This window comes from Borostomias antarcticus (assembly GCF_949987555.1).
Source record: "Borostomias antarcticus genome assembly, chromosome: 5".
In the NCBI taxonomy this organism is placed as follows: domain Eukaryota; kingdom Metazoa; phylum Chordata; class Actinopteri; order Stomiiformes; family Stomiidae; genus Borostomias; species Borostomias antarcticus.
The window spans coordinates 22,159,213-22,177,581 of NC_140238.1; the positions used below are offsets into that span (position 1 = coordinate 22,159,213).

The following is an 18,369-nucleotide window of genomic DNA, read 5'->3' on the forward strand; positions in this document are numbered from 1 at the left end:
GGTCAAAGGTCAAGAACAGCTACGGGTACAAATACAACAGGTGCTGGATGAGGGGACTGACTGTACTGACCAGGAGCAGCCAGGAGTGTCCCCAGCACGGAGAGCAGCGTCTGGGCCAGCGTCATGACCAGCACCGCGACCCCTGACCCCAGCGCCGCGACCCCTGACCCCAGCGCCCGGCCAGCCCTCGCCACACAGTAGCCAGGCTGGAGCAGACAGTAGCCTGCAGGAGGACAGACACACACACACACATACGCGCACACAAACAAACACACACACACACACACACACACATACACACACGCACACACAAACACACACACCTTAGCACCACAGATAACCATATAGAACATAGATTTTTGAACAAGAATAAATCAGATATTCTGTCGGCCAATCCAAGAATGCTGCGTTTTATTCAGGCTATGATCCCAGTGCAGCTGCATGTATCCAAACTGAAGTGATTGGCCTCTAAAGAAAGTACCGACCAGCGATGGTGAGACCGCTGCCCAGCTGTGTGGTTCTGTGGTGGAGAAGTTTGAGGTGTGTGTGTGTGTGTGTGTGTGTGAGAAAGGACCTGCGCAGGCTAAGAGGGTCCACAGTGCCCCCGCCAGGCGGCGCCACTTGGAGGTGTGTGTGAGGACGGCAGAGTGGGTCTCCAGGTGCTGCTTCCCTTTACAGTCATCACCTACAGGACACGCCCCCCCCCCCCCGCCAAACACGGTGGGAGAGAGGGAGGGAGGGAGGGATGGAGGGGAGGGAGGGAGGGATGGAGGGAGGGGAGGGAGGGAGGGAAGGAAGGATGGAGGGGAGGGAGGGAGGGAGGGAGGGAGGGGAGGGGAGGGGAGGGGAGGGGAGGGGAGGGGAGGGGAGGGGGGAGGGGAGGGGAGGGAAGGAGGGAGGGAGGGAGGGAGGGAGGGAGGGAGGGAGGGAGGGAGGGAGGGAGGGAGGGAGGGAGGGAGGGAGGGAGGGAGGGAGGGGAGGAACACAAAACAAACCCAAAACAGGATGGATGAGTTTATGGAGGAAATCAGAATGTGGTAAAGAAATGTAAGGGTGTCAGTGTGGTTCAACTCAACACAAACCAGGACCCAAAAATGAACATGATGTAAATAAAAATCATGGTAAGATACACAAACATAGATGATTGAATTTATGTCACTACGTCAAAGACCAACTGCCACACCAGGACACAAGTGCAGCTCTGTGTGTGTCTGGTGACATCCCCCCCTCCCTCTCCCTCTCTCTCCTCTCCCTCTCTCCCTCCCTCCCTCCTACTACCACTCAATCACTACCCCTACTGTAAGTATCAGAGAGTAGGAAACTTTGGGATCAAACTGATGCCAAAATTGTCTGCGTAGGAAAAGGAGTCACTTGCGTAAAAACAAAATTGTGTGGCATGTCTGTGTCTCATGATCACCGTCAGGACAGGAGTGCATGTCACTGGGGCGCGTTTGATTGGCTCGTCCTTCTGGGAGTTTTGGCACAAAAAATGCTTCCCGCAAAAGCGTCGCTGTTCACACCCTCCGTGTCTGCGTCATTCGGGAGGCGTCTGGAGGAACCTTCGCTAGCTTTCTACAGTACTGGGACAGCAGGTGGTATGAGATATGCTTGATGAGACGACCCTCATGCATATTCATGTCCACGGAGTGAACCGAAGTGGTGATGGAGTGGAGGTGGTACTTTTGGACTAATTGGACGCAGCCAACTTTGTCTTCCACCTTCCCTCCCTCCCTGCCTCTCTCTCTCTCCCTCCCTCCCTCCCTGCCTCTCTCTCTCTCGCTCTCCCACCCTCCCTGCCTCTCTCCCTCTCTCTCTCTCTCTCCCACCCTCCCTGCCTCTCTCTCTCTCCCCCCCAGCCTCCCTGTCTCTCTCTCTCTCTCCCTCCAGTAAGTAGTGGTGTGGTCTGGGTGACAACAGCCCTTTGTTCTCTGCTCTCCGTTCTGGACGCTCTCTTGTTCTCGGAGGTCATCTGTCATGTGTGACAGCGGTGACAGCGATGTCGGCCTGGGGTCGTGTGACCGGGGCAGGCGGGGGACAGCTGGAACTTTCCACAACTACGCCCACAACTCCCCTCATCTCCGCATCCAGTTTCATTATGTTATCATAGTATAGTATATAGTATAGTATAGCGTATTGTAGTATACTACAGTATTGTGAATATAAACATCGGTATAGAAATGCAGAAACTCAAGTGGAAGACCAGCAACTGGACCGTTTGATTGGCTAGTGAGGGTGCTGACAGGCTGATGATTGGTTCACACAGCCCCTGTGTGCTAACCCCCCCCCCCACACACACACACACGCACACACACTGGGTCACGCATCACATTGACTCTGTCAATCTCTTTCTCACACACACACACACAAACACTGGGTCACGCATCACATTGACTGTCAATCTCTCTCTCTCACACACACACACACACACACACACACATACACAGACTCTCTGTCAATCAGGAAGACAAAGTCACTCGATGGCAACTTGCGAGCACGGTCACTCAGCCCGTATAGGGGAATCTAATAACAGAAGGGTTCAAGTGTGTGTGTGTGTGTATTTGTGTGTGCGAGCGAGTGTGTGTATCTGCGTGTCCGTTCGTGCGCGAGTGTGTGTGTGTGTGTGCGTGCGCGAGTGTGTGAGACTTACACAGGGAGCCGTTCAAACTGAGGTGTCCATCTCCGGTCACCAGGTCTTTGACGTTCATGCTGCCACAGTAGCTGGAGTGAGCTGCAACACAGAGAACTATGAACTATTAACACTGCATTTACTAACCAAATAGGAGGAGTGTGGGGGGGTCCATTCTGGAATAGAGAGCCATGGAAATCAGACATGGAAAACATTATTACAGCGTTATGGAGAAGAGGGGGGCGGGGATTTGCATGTCACTATGGCGACCACCAGCAGGCGGAGGTCCATTTGCTTACGAGGTAAATATGAGGATGAAGAGAGCGGATGAAGAGGAGGAGAGGAGAACAGACAGACAGACAGAGAGAGAGAGAGACAGAGAGAGAGAGAGAGAGAGAGAGAGAATAGGAATGACAGCTCGAGTTTCACTTCCCCTAAAGAGCATGGACAAGAGAGAGAGGGGGGGGGAGTGAGAGAGAGAGAGAGAGAGAGAGAGAGAGAGAGAGAGACTACTTCTACACAGACACACCGAGACCTGTAAAGGCATTCCTGTAGACAATAACTCTACCTCTAACAATATCACATCCCAAACAACAAGCTGTACATTGTGCAAACACAAATACGAGATGGAGAGATGTCGGCAGTGAGAGTCTGGGGGCGGCGGATAGAAGGAGGACTCTGGAGGAGGGGCTGGTCAGAGTGGGTGACCCCTGACCCCTGGCGGGCGGGGTACCTTGGCCTTCGTAGCCGTTGGCCCGGTAGTAGCCCATCCTGTGGAGGGCGCTCTGCTTGACCTGCCACAGACGAGACACGCTGGAGGACATCGCCCACCGGGCGGAGTCACGCACGGACGCCGCCATACCTGGCGACACACACACACACTCGCTGTCAGGAGGGTCAGAGACGGATGGAGAGACGGATGGAGGAAGAGGAGGAGAACAGAGAGAGAGAGAGAGAGAGAGAGAGGCGAGTCTGGTTGGAAGACAGGAACGAGAAGTCGAGATGAAAGGAGGAAGAGGAGGATGAAGGAGGCAGACAGGGAGGATCATCACCAGTTGTCCTGTGAGAGGAGAGAGAACGGATAGACAGGCAAGGGAGGGAGAGAGGAAAGGAGTCTTGATAGGAGGACAGGTGAGGAGGAGGGCATGTGTGTGTGTGTGTGTGTGTGTGTGTGTTCTATCTTGGGCAGAGATAGGTCAGGACTAATGAGAGGGTTTCAGGAGGAAGGACAGTCATACATCATCCCAGACATCATCCCAAGCTCACGTGCCGCACAGGTTGACGTTCTGTGTTGAACAGGCTGCGAACAAACAGACAGATAAAGGAGAGAGAGAGAGAGAGAGAGAGAGAGAGAGAGAGAGAGAAATCTACCTTTGCCTGGGGAGCTGCTGACAGCCCTAGAGGCCAGCCAGAGAAGCTTCTGGAAGAGGAGGGTGACCAGGGAGACGGCTGGGGTCAGGGTTCGCCTGGCGAGGCGCGCGCACGCGTTGGAGACGCCCGCCAGCACACCTGGGGGGAGACGAGGTAGGCCAGGTAACGTTCATACAAGAACAACACCCAAAAAACCCACAGCACAGCGAGTCCAACAGTCCAGCAAACTGTACTTTGAAGAAATCGGAGGCACTCAAGAACGTAATACATTTTAAAAGCTTTAATCACCCATGGCTATTCAATCATGGTAGCAGTTAAAAAACATTGTCATGACAATGTCTGCCGATGCTTTTAAACTGTTACCATGATTGAGCAGCCTAGTGAGATTAAAGGATTTTAAAATTCGTTACCCTCAAGTGCCTCAGATTTTTTAATTAATACTGCAACAGGATCCGTGAGGATATTCCCGAGCAGCACTCTACGCAAACCATTTCTTCAACTGGGCCAACAAGCTGTCTGCATTTCAGAGAGCAGACTGTCAAGACATACAAGACAAGACAAGACCGCCTCCAGACTGTTCTAGGAGTCTAGGATGCTTCCAGTCCCAGGATGCAGAGAAGAGAAGGTCTCTTCCCCGAGAGCTCACCTGTCCTGCTCTTCCGACTCTTGTCCCTGGAGTAGATGGTCGAGGAGGAGGATGATGATGATGATGAGAGGGCGGCGGCGTAGGAGGCGGCCACGGCTGAGGAAGAGGAGGAGGCAGAGCAGGAAGAGCGCGCGGTGAGGGCGTCCTTCCTGTCGGAGTGGATGGAGCAGTCTTTGCAGATGTAGCCGTTGACGGCGTGCGCGTGCGATGTGGCGGCACTGAGGTCGCCGTTGACCGACGAGGAGCCGTGATCCACCCTCGATCGTCCTGGATGCGCACGCACACGCGCGCGCGCGCACGCACACACACACACACACACACACACACACACACACACACAGTGGTCAATTCAAATGAAAACCTGGGTTTTAAACATTATGGTATAATCAAAATGGATCTCATGGAAAGTAGAAATATGCATAATATACACTGCTTAAAGAAATAAAGGGAACACTTAAATCACACATTGTGGATCTCCATGAACGAAATATTCAAGAATCACACATCCGAGTTGTGTGAATTTCATCACGACAACTCATAATGTGTCTCAGTAGTGGGTATGGCCCCCGCGTTGCCCGTGTGCACTTCAGATGTCTGGGTATCTTCATCCAGACCTGGACCAGGCTATCACAGCTCCTGGACAGGCTCCTCCCAGACCTGGACCAGGTTATCACTGAGCTCCTGGACAGGCTCCTCCCAGACCTGGACCAGGCCATCACTGAGCTCAGGATGCACGATACAGAACATCCCAGAGGTGCTCAGTTGGTTCCAGGTCTGGGGAGCGTGAGGTCCAGTCAACGGTATTGACGCCTTTGTCATCCAGGAACTGCCTACACACACACACTGGCCACATGAGGCCGGTCCTGCCCTGCACCAGGAGGAACCCGGGCCCACTGCCCCAGCGTAGGGTCTGACCATGGGAGCTGGACTACCTGTGCAGCCTGAATGGGCTGCAGGTACCGCCTCAGGCTACCAGTAGTGACGAGAACACTAGCATCATGCAAAACTAGTCAGAAAGGGTAAGGAGAGAGAAATGGTCTGTGGCCATCACCTGCAAAACCATTTCCTTTTTGGGGGTTGTCTTGCTGTTGCCTCTCCTGTTCACTTGTTGTCACTTTCATTTGCACCAAAGCAGGTGAAATTGATTCACAATCCTTTATGCTTCCTAACTGGACAGATCGATATCCCAGAAGTTGAACCGACTTGGTGCTATGATAATTAAATGTTCCCTTTTTTTTTTTTTTTTTTGCAATGTATAAAATTACATTTGAATTATTAAGTCAGTTAAAATACCTATAATAATAATAATACATGAGTAAAATCTCACCATGGTGATCAACATCCTTATCAGCACCTGGAGAGAGTGAGGCGGTCATCAGTCAAAGTCTGCAGGATCTCATTACTATACAATCATTTATACTGAGTCACATGCCTCCATGTAGCTAATCTCCAAACCCATGGGTGGGATTAAAATACACCCCCCCCCCATCGTCACCCTATTAATCCTACACCTAAATCACCAATCCCTTGTGTTTGTGTTTGCATGTGACACTTATGAATTTACAGTACAAAGCAAACACAATGTAGATGTAAAATTAGCCTCCTGTATACGGGCTATCTATTCCCGGCCTTGAACCCTGTATCGTTTATTAGCATTAGCACTAACAGTGTTAGTATTGGCTGTATTAGCGGTAGCATGTTAGCATTAGTAGAGGAGCTGGTGCTGCTAGCCGCGTTACTAACCGCGGTATCCGTCGGTGGTGGTGGTGGTGGTGGTGGTGGTGGAGGTGGAGCGCTGGCGAACGCTGGCCTGCTCCCCGATGGAGTAGAGCAGGGAGGCCTCGCCGGCCGTGCCGTAGCTGTGCTGGCTATGCTCCGCGCCGCTGGCTGGGGTGTTTGCGGCGGAGAAGGAGAGAGTCCTGCTCGGCGTCTCGACGAGGGTCTGGGAGAAGGAGGAGGAGGACGACTGCAGCTTTCGGCTCCTCACCGTGCTGGGAGAGAGGGCCGAGGGAGGGAGAACAGTGACATGGGAGTAAGAGCACTGGGCACAGTTTTAGTACAGCTAAGTGACAGGGGGCTTTTCTTTAAATAGCGTTGGCCAACTAATGTTATGACCCCCATAACACACGCCGGAGCATACATTGACTATCTGTATGTGTGCGTGTGCGTGCATGTGTAACAGGTGTCACTGCGTCGCTCGTCAGTATAGCTTCCCCCCTCACCCGCCTCTCAAACACTGCCAGCAGCTACTACGCCAAAGAAAAGCTAGCTATTCGATAGCCTCTCTCCAGACTCAAATATCATGTAGAATCGCTGCACTCCGCACACTATATATTCCGGTGCTACCAATGAACTGCCAGGAACACCAGATTTTTCCATGAAGTGTCCCAGACCCATAGAGAGATCTGCAGCATGCAGTAATGTAGTTAGCGTAGCTTAAGTAGTGAATCCGCGAAAGAACTCTCTATGGGTCTGGGACACTTCGTGCAACAATCGGTTGTTCCTTCACCTACCCAAACCCATGGAGAGATCTGCAGGATGCAGTAACGTAGTCAGTGTAGCTTACGTAGTGTATCAGCGGAACAACTCTATGGGTCTAGTGTTGAGACTAGCGATTCGGTATTTATACCGAGGAGTGACTTTAAAAACCATTTGACCTCGGTCAGACGTGCGTGACCCCCCTTGTCTTACCACGCCTCTCTCCGCCCGGACCCTCCGCTGGCGTAGCTGGCGCTGTAGCCCTGGGATGTCTCGGCGGCCAGGCCGGCGGCGCCGTAGTGACCGGCGGTGGTCTGCAGCCGCAGGCTGCGCCGTGACATCTTGGGAGAGTCGAAGACGGGAGCGATGCGGTGCTCCTTCTCAAAATCTAGAGCTGCAGTCGAGTAGCTGGAGCTGAGGGAGAGAGAGAGAGAGAGAGAGAGAGAGAGACAGAGAGAGAGAGAGAGAGGGATAGAGAAAGGCAGAGAGAGGCAGCGAGAGCGAGGGAACAGATGAGGAAAAGATGGGACACAGGGGAGCGGAAGGAGAGAACGTGGTGAACAGAGGTGTAACTCAATCAAAGGTCCAGACGGACGGACGTCCTTATCAGTCATTGCAGGCAAACCCAAGTAAAGGGCTTCCTTGTTCAACTTCAAACAGATCAGAATCAGAACCTCAACATAAACAAGACTGGATGAAGACAAGCACGTTCAGTTTGAAACACCATTAGCAGTAGTCTAGGGACCAGGGAGGGACAAACAGCTTTGAGGAGAGGGGGAAAGGAAGATAAAGAATTGTGCCATTTCCAGTACTGCTGGGACTGACAGGAAATGACTCACACACCATAACACAGAAATAACAGGGGAGGAACGAGGACCATTTGAAAAGAGTAACATTTTCTAAACATTGGTCGGAAAGAATGTGTATGTGGATATATATATATATATATATATTCTCAAATGTGCTCTGTAGTATCTTAAACTGTTTAACTCTGAGCCAGCAAAAGAGAGTAAGGAGATGGAATATGAGGAGGGTAAATGTTGAGTCAGTGACACTTCTGCGGAGACAGTGGAGCTCTGACTCACACTAGCCACACCCCCCTGGCAGAAAGCGCGGCCGGACCAAAGCCAACATTCCATCACGGAACAAACACACACACACACACACTCACACACACACTCACACACTCACACACTCACACACTCACACACTCACACACTCACACACTCACACACACTCACACACTCACACACTCACACACTCACACACTCACACACTCACACACACACTCACACACTCACTCACTCACTCACTCACTCACTCACTCACTCACTCACTCACTCACTCACTCACTCACTCACTCAGTTTCAACACGCCAGGCCCCAATGCTTACTGTATGTACACTTTTAACACCCTCGCTGAACAGAAATATCTCGATCTGATGATTGATCCGACTTACAGTAGGAGTGTACACACACACACACTCAACACACTAGGAAGTCTTCCGCTGAAGGTAACGTCTCCTCTTCCTGTCCTGTAGGCTTAAATCCTCAGACGAGCAGAAAGCCAAACGACAACGGGCAAACCAGGAAGTAAACGCATCTTATCACTGGCTAGGAGGCATGGCTCCACTTCCTGTTATAAACAGGGGAGGGGGCGGGGTTTTCCTCAGTGCACTAAACAAACAGACGCATGGTGTTTCTCTGTCAGGCTGGGCTGACAGTGAGTGTCCCGAGTCAGAAGTTTGGCAGACCGGCAGCATTGTGAAACAATGGAGCTCAGTAGAGGAGAAGAGATATGCTGTAGAGACGTTTTCAGTCAGCTGTCCTCAGTCTGTTAGTCTACTCCCGCACACCTACCCACTTTGTACAGCCAGCACTGTTCTCTGGCACTGTGTGTGTGTGTGTGTGTGTGTGTGTGTGTATGTGTCCTCCTGGCCCTAAGCCCTCAGGATTACACCATCCTGCCCAGAGCCCATTACGGGCTTTCCTTCTCCTGCTTGCTGCCTCCACCTGGCTCTCACACACACACACACGCACACACACACAATCAGCTTCTCTCCTGCTGCACACAAGATCTGGCTCTTCTACCGTGTGTGTGTGTGTGTGTGTGTGTGCGTGCAACGCATGCACACCTGCATCAAGGGACACTGTCCAAGTCTAGTCTGTCGCCCCTTGGCTTGAACTACCCTTCCTCCCCATGTCTGTCTGTCTCTCTCTATTCGTCTGTAGGATCTGTCCATCCTCTCCAGCTGCCCCTCACAGGTCCCTTCTAAGTGCTGAGCCAAGCAACACAACTGGACAGGGAGGGCACTCGGAAGGGAGGGGTGCATTTGATTGGCTTATGCTTGTGAGTGTGAACAAAATTGTGTGGCGTGTCTGTGTCTCATGATCACGTCAATGACAGGAGTGCATGTCACTGGGGTGCGTTTGATTGGCTCGTCCTTCTGGGAGTTTTGGTCAAAGATCGACATCGACAATGACCCAGTAGTTCAACTTTGATCAACGTTGTTTTATTATTCCCTGGCTAAACCTGTTGCCAGGTAGATTTCGTAGGGGAAGAGACTTTTCTGCCCCTTCACCCAATTAAATCTGCATGATATTTTTTCACATTACTCCCGACCACGCTCACATTGTCGCTATAGCAACAGTAGGGGAGAACGCTTCGGTGCCCCTCTGCCGAGTCAGAGCAGTCTGTGACACGCTCATACAAAGGGAATTACTGCAAAACAGCACTATACATAGTGTCAGTCAGGTTTATTATATTTATACATGCGTTTTTCATTTTCACCACTGAATCACTATTTTGTATTAATTATAAAATAGATTTTTCCGAAACACAGTTGTAGGCTAAGATGCATCTTGCACAACAGCGCCACCAGGTGGGGCACTGCCCCACCTGCCCCTAATGTAAAATCGCCACTGGACAGTTGCAGTAGAGGCCTGGTAGAGCATCACCAGGGACGAGACCTGGTGTCTGGTGATGTCTGTGGGTTCCAGACCTCAGGCTGTCATTGACTGCAAAGGATGGGAGTTTAAAAAGGATTGGTCCTTTAAAAAGAGGGGTGCCACAAATAAAATGTGTTGTAATTCCTACACCGTTCACCTGCTTTGGATGTTACCTCAAATTAAAAATGAAAGTCTGCGCTTAAAGCACATCATTCATTTCAAATCTACTGTGGTGGTGTACAGAGCCAAAATGATTTAAATTGTGTCAATGTCCAAATATTTATGGACCTAACTGTAAGCTATTAATAAGATAAGATACAACTTTATTGCACCAGGATCACGAGGTTTAGGTTCCACAACTGACTGACACCTATAACCGGTAACTAACCGGTTAATTTTTAGCGCTCCATTGACTCAATGCACTGTCCAGTTTAGAGGTGCTGACAAGTTCATGTGCGGTGTTGTACTGTCTTGCCTTTTATTTTATTTGTTATTTTATTACTTTTATCTTCCCTGGGATACCTCAGCTCAGTGGCAGTTTGTTGTTTGTATAGGCTACGTTCATCCAGTCTAAAGTCTCTTTTTTCATCTCCCGTTTTAGTAAAATGACTTGAAGCACATCCCGTGTGTGTCTGCCTTGGGTTTCTTAATGATTCCACCTCATAAAATACAGATTGATAAATAAATAGGCTACAACTATTTTGTTAATATGAAAAAAATGACTAAAATGACTAGTCTCCCTGCAGCAACAATGACACGACACACAAACACTAAAGCCGTCGTTAATGGCGAGTTGGTGGGTGAGCGCATAGCATGGCACAGAGTCCCAGGGGATGCGCTCGGGGGAGTTAGGTGACAATATTTGTGGCATTATCGTGGACGCAGGCCAACACACGTCCGCTGAGACCCCATGTCTCTACCGCACTATTCAGCTTCTCGGCCAGATGATCTGACGTGTGCTGGACGGAGAGGCTCTGAGTGAGGAGCACACTGTACTGTTCCTCCCAGCTAGCATCCATGAGAGGCTCTGAGTGAGGAGCACACTGTACTGTTCCTCCCAGCTAGCATCCATGAGAGGCTCTGAGTGAGGAGCACACTGTACTGTTCCTCCCAGCTAGCATCCATGAGAGGCTCTGAGTGAGGAGCACACTGTACTGTTCCTCCCAGCCAGCATCCATGAGAGGCTCTGAGTGAGGAGCACACTGTACTGTTCCTCCCAGCTAGCATCCATGAGAGGCTCTGAGTGAGGAGCACACTGTACTGTTCCTCCCAGCTAGCATCCATGAGAGGCTCTGAGTGAGGAGCACACTGCGCTTTGTTAGGAAGCATGATGGCGGTGCTACGCCCGACAGCAGCCAGCCACTCTCCAATTCCTGGCGTTTCTTGTTAATCTGTTCGTTTGCAGTCCTTTGTTTTTGTTTGTCTCCCTTTGTACCTGGGCTGCGCCCCGGGCTGATGTAACAGTTGGTTGGGGGGCGCATTATAAATAAAAATAACATAACATAACACTGTCCTGTTCCTCCCAGCTAGCATCAATGAAGAGGCACGTAGTTGTGATGTAACTTTCATGTGTGAGAGCTGTCCAGCAGTCGGTAGTCAGAGGTAGCTTGTCTGCCTTGGCTAGCTTGACTTTTAGCTCATCTTTCTTCTCCTCAAACTGTTTTTCAAGGCATGTAGTCACAGTAGCTCTCGGTGGCATAACATATTCTGGTCCAAGGTAGCGAACTCGCCCTCCACCACACTGATCGGCAGCATATCGGTTGCAATCATTTCGCACACCAACTGGGTGATGGCCTCAGAACGGCGCGCGTCACACTTTCCTCCCCCTGGCTAGCAACGACGTGATCTTTGGCTGTGATGAGCCCTCTTCGGACAGCAGGGCACCTGGATGCTTGTTCTTAATGTGGTAGTGCATACTGCTACCTGCTGGTCACGCTCCCCTTAAGGGTTTGATTTGATGTTTTATTGTGAACTATTTTGAATTGGTTATAGTGTATGCAAACTTCATTCTCATTTGTTGTATTCCATTCCGCTGCTCTGTCAGCAGTGCGTATGCAAATTAACCTATAGACCGATGTGCATAACCGGTCAAAATATTTTCTGCATCCCTAAGCCAGAACCTTCCAGCATCCAGCTGCTTCTGCTGTCGTCCTATTACCTGGTCAATTGCATTGACTATCCTGGCCAGTTCAGCCTTGCTCCATGGATTGAGATTGCCAAACCATAGTGTGATGTTAAAACCAAGGATGCTTTCAACAAGGCTGATATAAACCCACGCTAGGATATCCTGGCTAACTCCAAAGCCCTTCAGTACACTCCAGTCTCTAGAACCAACCCACCCACCCACCCACCCACCCACCCACCCACCCACCCACCCACACACCCACACACCCACACACCCACACACCCACACACACACACACACACACACACACACACACACACACACACACACACACACACACGTTGCATCTGCTAGCTAGCCTACAGCAGGATAATGCCAGAGCCAACCCTGTGGGCTCAGAGGAAACACTCTAACAACTTGCACCGTGGATTGTTGCTGCATCATCCCAGCCCATCACTCTCTGAGAGGCAGTAACTTTGTTTTGCTAGCTTAACTTGGTGTCTCTCTCTCTCTCTTCCCCCTCACCAGGGGTATAAATAGACAGGAGGACACGCACATGCAACCCTGCTAGATGTAGTTACAGAACTAGACACACACACATATATATAAACAAACACACACACACACAGACAGACACACACACACACACACACACACACACACTCACAGAGCTTGGCTCTCTCTTACTGCTCTCTTACACAACACCACCGCTGCCTGCTGATGGCCGGCCTCCCCCTCACACACCCTGGTGGGCACACACTCCTACTGGAGGCCAGAGAGGAGAGAATAGAATGTGTTGTTGGTGGAAGCCTACATCTAGCCAACATAATTACAAACAAAATCTTCAAATGGTGCATAATACTGCCTACAGCTGCATGACAACACTGACACATGGGATGAGAATCTACGCAACTCATCACTTGACACACTGAAAAGGTTCACTTTGAGAGTTTCGAGAGGCTCGAATGTGAAAACCAAATGGTGGAATTGAATTAATGTTAGCAGAATCTTATTAGCTGGTCTAACTTCCTGGTTGTAATGTCGCCAGTTAATCCTAGCTTCCCCAGGAGTTCTGTGATTTTAACTTAAACGTGGATCAGTTCTACTGGTGAGGGACAAACGCACGCACACACACTGTCAGGGAGCTCAGACAGATTACAAACCACATGGTCTATAAATCTCAGCCTCCAAACCACAGGCACTGTATGGTTACATATCTCTCTCGCCACACACACACACACACGCACACGCACACACACACACACAAAAAGCTTCCCAAGGGAAAGCTTTACAGAGAGAAGGTGGTCTCTCCATGAGCATTCCTGGGTGGCACAGTTCACCGTACATCAAAGCTGCTTTGGACAACATGACATCACAGCCAGACAGTATTGAGCTACCTAATTAACCTCAGTACATCAATAGTCTATCTACTGTACCTCAGAACACAAATAGTTCTGCTACTAGGGATGTCATGAAATTCAACTATTCTCGATACCCAATTCGATACCATGATAAAAAAAAAAATCGATATCCCATGTAGCCTACATCTACAGCCTACTTTTATTAAAAACATCATCTTCTGTCTGATACTGTACTGTGAAAGAAAGATTGAGACCTCGAGTAGCCTGGCCTAGGTCAGTGGCTAAGAAAACAGCAGGAAACACAGGCATTATGCAAAATAAATACACCTTATGGGATAACATTTTTCTTCAAAGCTTGAGCCAAGACTATAATAAGCGTAGATATCTATACGCCTATCTGCATTTGTTTTGAGTTGACTGGCTCGTTCCATCTAGCTGACTGAGCCGGCAAAACAACCTGGCTGGCTAGCTAGCAAATAGCAGGTTGGCCTGCAGCTTGTGCGACAAATATGGTAAACTAACATTAGCTACCATGAATGGTACAAAGGGATGCATTCAAAAGTGGTGGTTATGGCTAGTACTAGCTAAGCTAGCAAGAAGCACTAGCTAAACAGGACAAAAACATTTTCTAAGCTATTTAGAGTTTTTGATTGATTTGGGTAGGCTACTATCAGTCCTCTAGTTTATAGTGGTTCAATATAGATTCAGAAAATCGAATTGGAAATGGTTAATTTTCAAGAGATGTAGAATGTCTATGTGAAAGTTAAAGTTAATCGGGTCTCAGGTTTGTGTTCTGTTGTTTTGTGTCTCCTCAATCCAAGAACTAGTGTTGGCTAACGTTACTATGCTAGTGGTACACTAGTAGGTGTAATATTCGCCCGTCAGGTCCAGAAGAATTCCATCCCTGGTACCGATGGTACTGTAGAAAAAACGAGTGCCATCACATTTTCAGAATTTTGGCATCGACTTGTGTAACCCATACGTTACGGCATGCCCTGGGTGGGAGACTTGTGTAACCCATACGTTACGGCATGCCCTGGGTGGGAGACTTGTGTAACCCATACGTTACGGCATGCCCTGGGTGGGAGACTTGTGTAACCCATACGTTACGGCATGCCCTGGGTGGGAGACTTGTGTAACCCATACGTTACGGCATGCCCTGGGTGGGAGACTTGTGTAACCCATACGTTACGGCATGACCTGTGTGGGAGACTTGTGTAACCTATACGTTACGGCATGCCCTGAGTGGGAATCGAACCTGGGTCTCCCACGTGACAGACACCGTTTTAACCAGCTGCGCCAATGAAAAGCTAGCTCTTCCTTGGCACAGGTGGACGGTATTTATACTGGGGGTGAGTGAGTTTAACCAACAACTCGTTACCTACTCGAGGACTCACAGGAACCCAGTTCCACTCAGTTACATTTAGTACGGAAGTATGGGTTCTTGTGACATCCCTACCCGTTACCTCGAGATAACAAGTTCATCAAAGAAAATCATCTCCTACTGTACTTCCAGCTCATTTGTTTTAGGTTGAAATGGATACGCAACATGAACAAGATCCTTTACACAACCACCCACGGATAGCTACACTAAAAGAGAAACACACAAGAGAAACACACTCAAACCAAACATTATAGTGTGTGTGTGTGTGTGTGTGTGTGTGTGTGTGTGTGTGTGTGTGTGTGTGTGTGTGTGTGTGTGTGTGTGTGTGTGTGTGAGAGTGTGTGTGTGTGTGTGTGCAGCTCTCCTGGAATGCATCAGTACCAGGTTCCCATCTCTGAAGCTGTTTATTCTCCTCTTCCTCTACAACAGCACTGGACAAAGTCCCATCCTCCCGTTTCCTTTCCATTCTGGAGGCAGGGGCTCCTGTTCCCCTTGGGAGGACAGCAGACCTATATTTACCTCAGGCCTGGGAGCTCAGCTACCCATGTCTCTCCTGCTCTGGGGGCCTTGAAACTGGCACTGTGATCAGGGCTGCTCCAGCCTGACCTCGGTTTTACCCGCCCACAGAAACACTTCTCTCTTTATCTCTCTCTCTCCCCCTCTCTCTCTCTACCTCTCTCTCTCTCTCTAAACTGAGGACTCTCTTCCCTCCCTCTCTCTCTCTCTCTCTCTCTCTCTAAACTGAGGACTCTCTTCCCTCTCTCCCTCTCTCTCTCTCTAAACGGAGGACTCTCTTCCCTCTCTCTCTTCCCTCTCTCTCTCTCTCTCTAAACGGAGGACTCTCTTCCCTCGCTCGCTCTCTTTGAGGAAGCCCGTTTTTCATGTTGCTGCGGTTGCCTGGGAAACTACTCCAAACCTCTCTCTGGTCTGAGTGTGTGTGTGTGTAAGGGATAGAGTGAGCACAGGCTGGGAATGATCCCATGGAACATACGCATGAAACTGAGAGGAGAGAGGGGACCAGAAAGTTGTGAACTGAATTCCAAAACTTCCCTCCCCTTTCATACGGTATTCAAACATTTGAGAGGGTTGGCTTTTACTCACACCAATTCTTCTTATTTAGAACCAAAATCAAGTAGAATTTATACTATTTACTAACTTATTGTTTGCCTGAAACACAAGGACCCCTCAGATGAATAATATTCTCCTGTATGCGCTAAACTAGCTTATTGACAACACCTGTGCTTGCCACTAGATTGCTCAGCCAATCAGAAGAGGGACCTAGTTGATGCAGTACAGTTTGTTTCTAAGGAGGCTCATGAAAAAAAGACTGCCTTCATGGTGAAAACTAAACTACACTAGAAGACTTTCACAATCTTAACAGATTATGAAATGACTGGGAGTATACACTAGACGACTGGCTTCTGCTGATTTTTGTATGACAACTGAAAAACTGTGTATCGCACATTTAACGACTGGACGGTGACGAGTTTACACTACATGACTGCGTCCAGAATCTGCTCAAAAATATCAAACATGTTTGATATGCTCCGACTCGGATCGGGAGAAGTCTGTTCTCATCATACACTTGCCGATTTAAATCTGTACCCCTCATACACTTACAGATTTCTGTGCCAAATTGCCACTCCGACTACCCCCAACTAGTGCAGACTGCCACCGACTAGGACAGACTCGGCAGGATTGTGAATCGTGTATAAAATGGGGCATAATATCCTGTAGTGTATCCTCGGCTTAAGGCTACCCCTTCCCAAGAAAAAAAAACACCAACTCTAACACCACCAACACACACACACACACACCACTGTCTCTCTCATACCCTCTTTCACAAACACAAACACACCACATGTCCCAACAACTGTGTGAGCAAGCGAGTGCAATACCCAAAAACAACAACTGTTCTCTGCTGACCCCCCTTCATTCACACTGTCCACACAACACCAGCCACCATCTATCAACACTAACCCTAACATTAACCCTAACACCAACACTAACCCTACACCTCCTCCATCCTTCCCTGCTTAGATTTCACCTAGAGCAACCGGCCACCCTCCACACCCCCCCGCCCTGCCCCCCCACCACACACACACACACACACACACACACACACACACACACACACACACACACACACACACACAGTTCAACTGTCACTACTACGCTGGAGATGCAATCACCCTGACCAGCGGCCCCACTGACCCACTTACACACACTGGCTGGTCATGAAATATGGATGGGGCCTACTGCTGCAGGCAGACACACACACACACACACACACACACACACACAAACACACACACACGCTGAAGCACCATGGTACCCCACACCAGGGTCTGTTTACTGTTAACTCAACTGTGATTAGGATCCTTGGCTGGCAGCAGTCAGGTGTGTGTGTGTGTGCGTGTGTGCGTGCGTGTGTGCGTGTGTGTGTTGGAGCATGCACCATATTCCCGTCATATTAGAGCATGATGAACACGGTCCATGGTGGGGAGGGAAGCCAGGACAAATATGATGAGACTGCAAGTTTACTCAAATACAGTCTTTTCTCTGCCAGCATTTCTGCCTTTCCTCTCTCCTCTGCTCTCCCTCCCTCTCTCCCTCCCTCCCTCCCTCCCTCTCTCTCTCTCTCTCTCTCTCTCCGTCTGTCTGTATAGCACGTGTGACCTCACTGACTTCTCTGTCCATGTTCAGAGTTGTGTAAACAACATCACAGTGTGTGCAGTCCTGCTATCAGGAGGACTTCACTTCAGGGGGCTATATTCACAGTTCAATATTTGAAGAGAGATTCAATATCTCAAAACAGAGATATTATCTGATACGAGACATCTGGGCTTCTTGCGACACCTCGGTTAGCTTGGTGTGTGTGAACCCTGCGCCCAGGATGTGGGCTGGTGACAGCAGTCCATGGAGGATGCATGGTTAGGTGGACAGACCCACGCCGGGAGCATCGATCCCCTTGCAGAGATAACGTCAGACTTGACTGGCGGCGGCACCTCCCCTTGAATTCAGAGGGCAGGGGCACCTCCCCTTTAACACCCTAAACACCATCTCAGCCGTGAATCAACAAATGAGCCCGTTCTCCTCTCCGCTGAGGAGCAGCTGGTCTGACACCGGTCATTAGGTCACCGTTGGTGGGCTCCAGACTGCGGCGGGCTCGGCCCCCTCTTAAGCCCGCCGTGTTCCTGCGTTTAACCACACGTCTCCTGCCTGGCTCTCTGGCTACCACACGTCTCCTGTCTGGCTCCCTGGCTACCACACGTCTCCTGCCTGGCTCTCTGGCTACCACACGTCTCCTGCCTGGCTCTCTGGCTACCACACGTCTCCTGCCTGGCTCTCTGGCTACCACACGTCTCCTGTCTGGCTCTCTGGCTACCACACGTCTCCTGTCTGGCTCCCTGGCTACCACACGTCTCCT

At 49.9% G+C, this 18,369-nt stretch overlaps 1 protein-coding gene across 2 annotated transcripts in view; it reads right to left on the reverse strand.

The window, feature by feature from the left end:
* Positions 1-18,369, reverse strand: part of sun1b (Sad1 and UNC84 domain containing 1b) — a gene marked incomplete at its 5' end in the record, with an annotated part of 38,473 nt that overhangs the window by 12,209 nt on the left and 7,895 nt on the right. For both annotated transcript variants that reach the window (XM_084437909.1, XM_084437908.1), the window contains 9 exons: positions 71-223; positions 575-685; positions 2,648-2,728; positions 3,360-3,488; positions 3,998-4,135; positions 4,644-4,910; positions 5,971-5,997; positions 6,387-6,634; positions 7,335-7,535. In XM_084437909.1, coding sequence (XP_084294035.1) covers positions 71-223; positions 575-685; positions 2,648-2,728; positions 3,360-3,488; positions 3,998-4,135; positions 4,644-4,910; positions 5,971-5,997; positions 6,387-6,634; positions 7,335-7,462 — 1,282 coding nt within the window. The remainder of the gene's footprint in view (positions 1-70; positions 224-574; positions 686-2,647; positions 2,729-3,359; positions 3,489-3,997; positions 4,136-4,643; positions 4,911-5,970; positions 5,998-6,386; positions 6,635-7,334; positions 7,536-18,369) is intronic.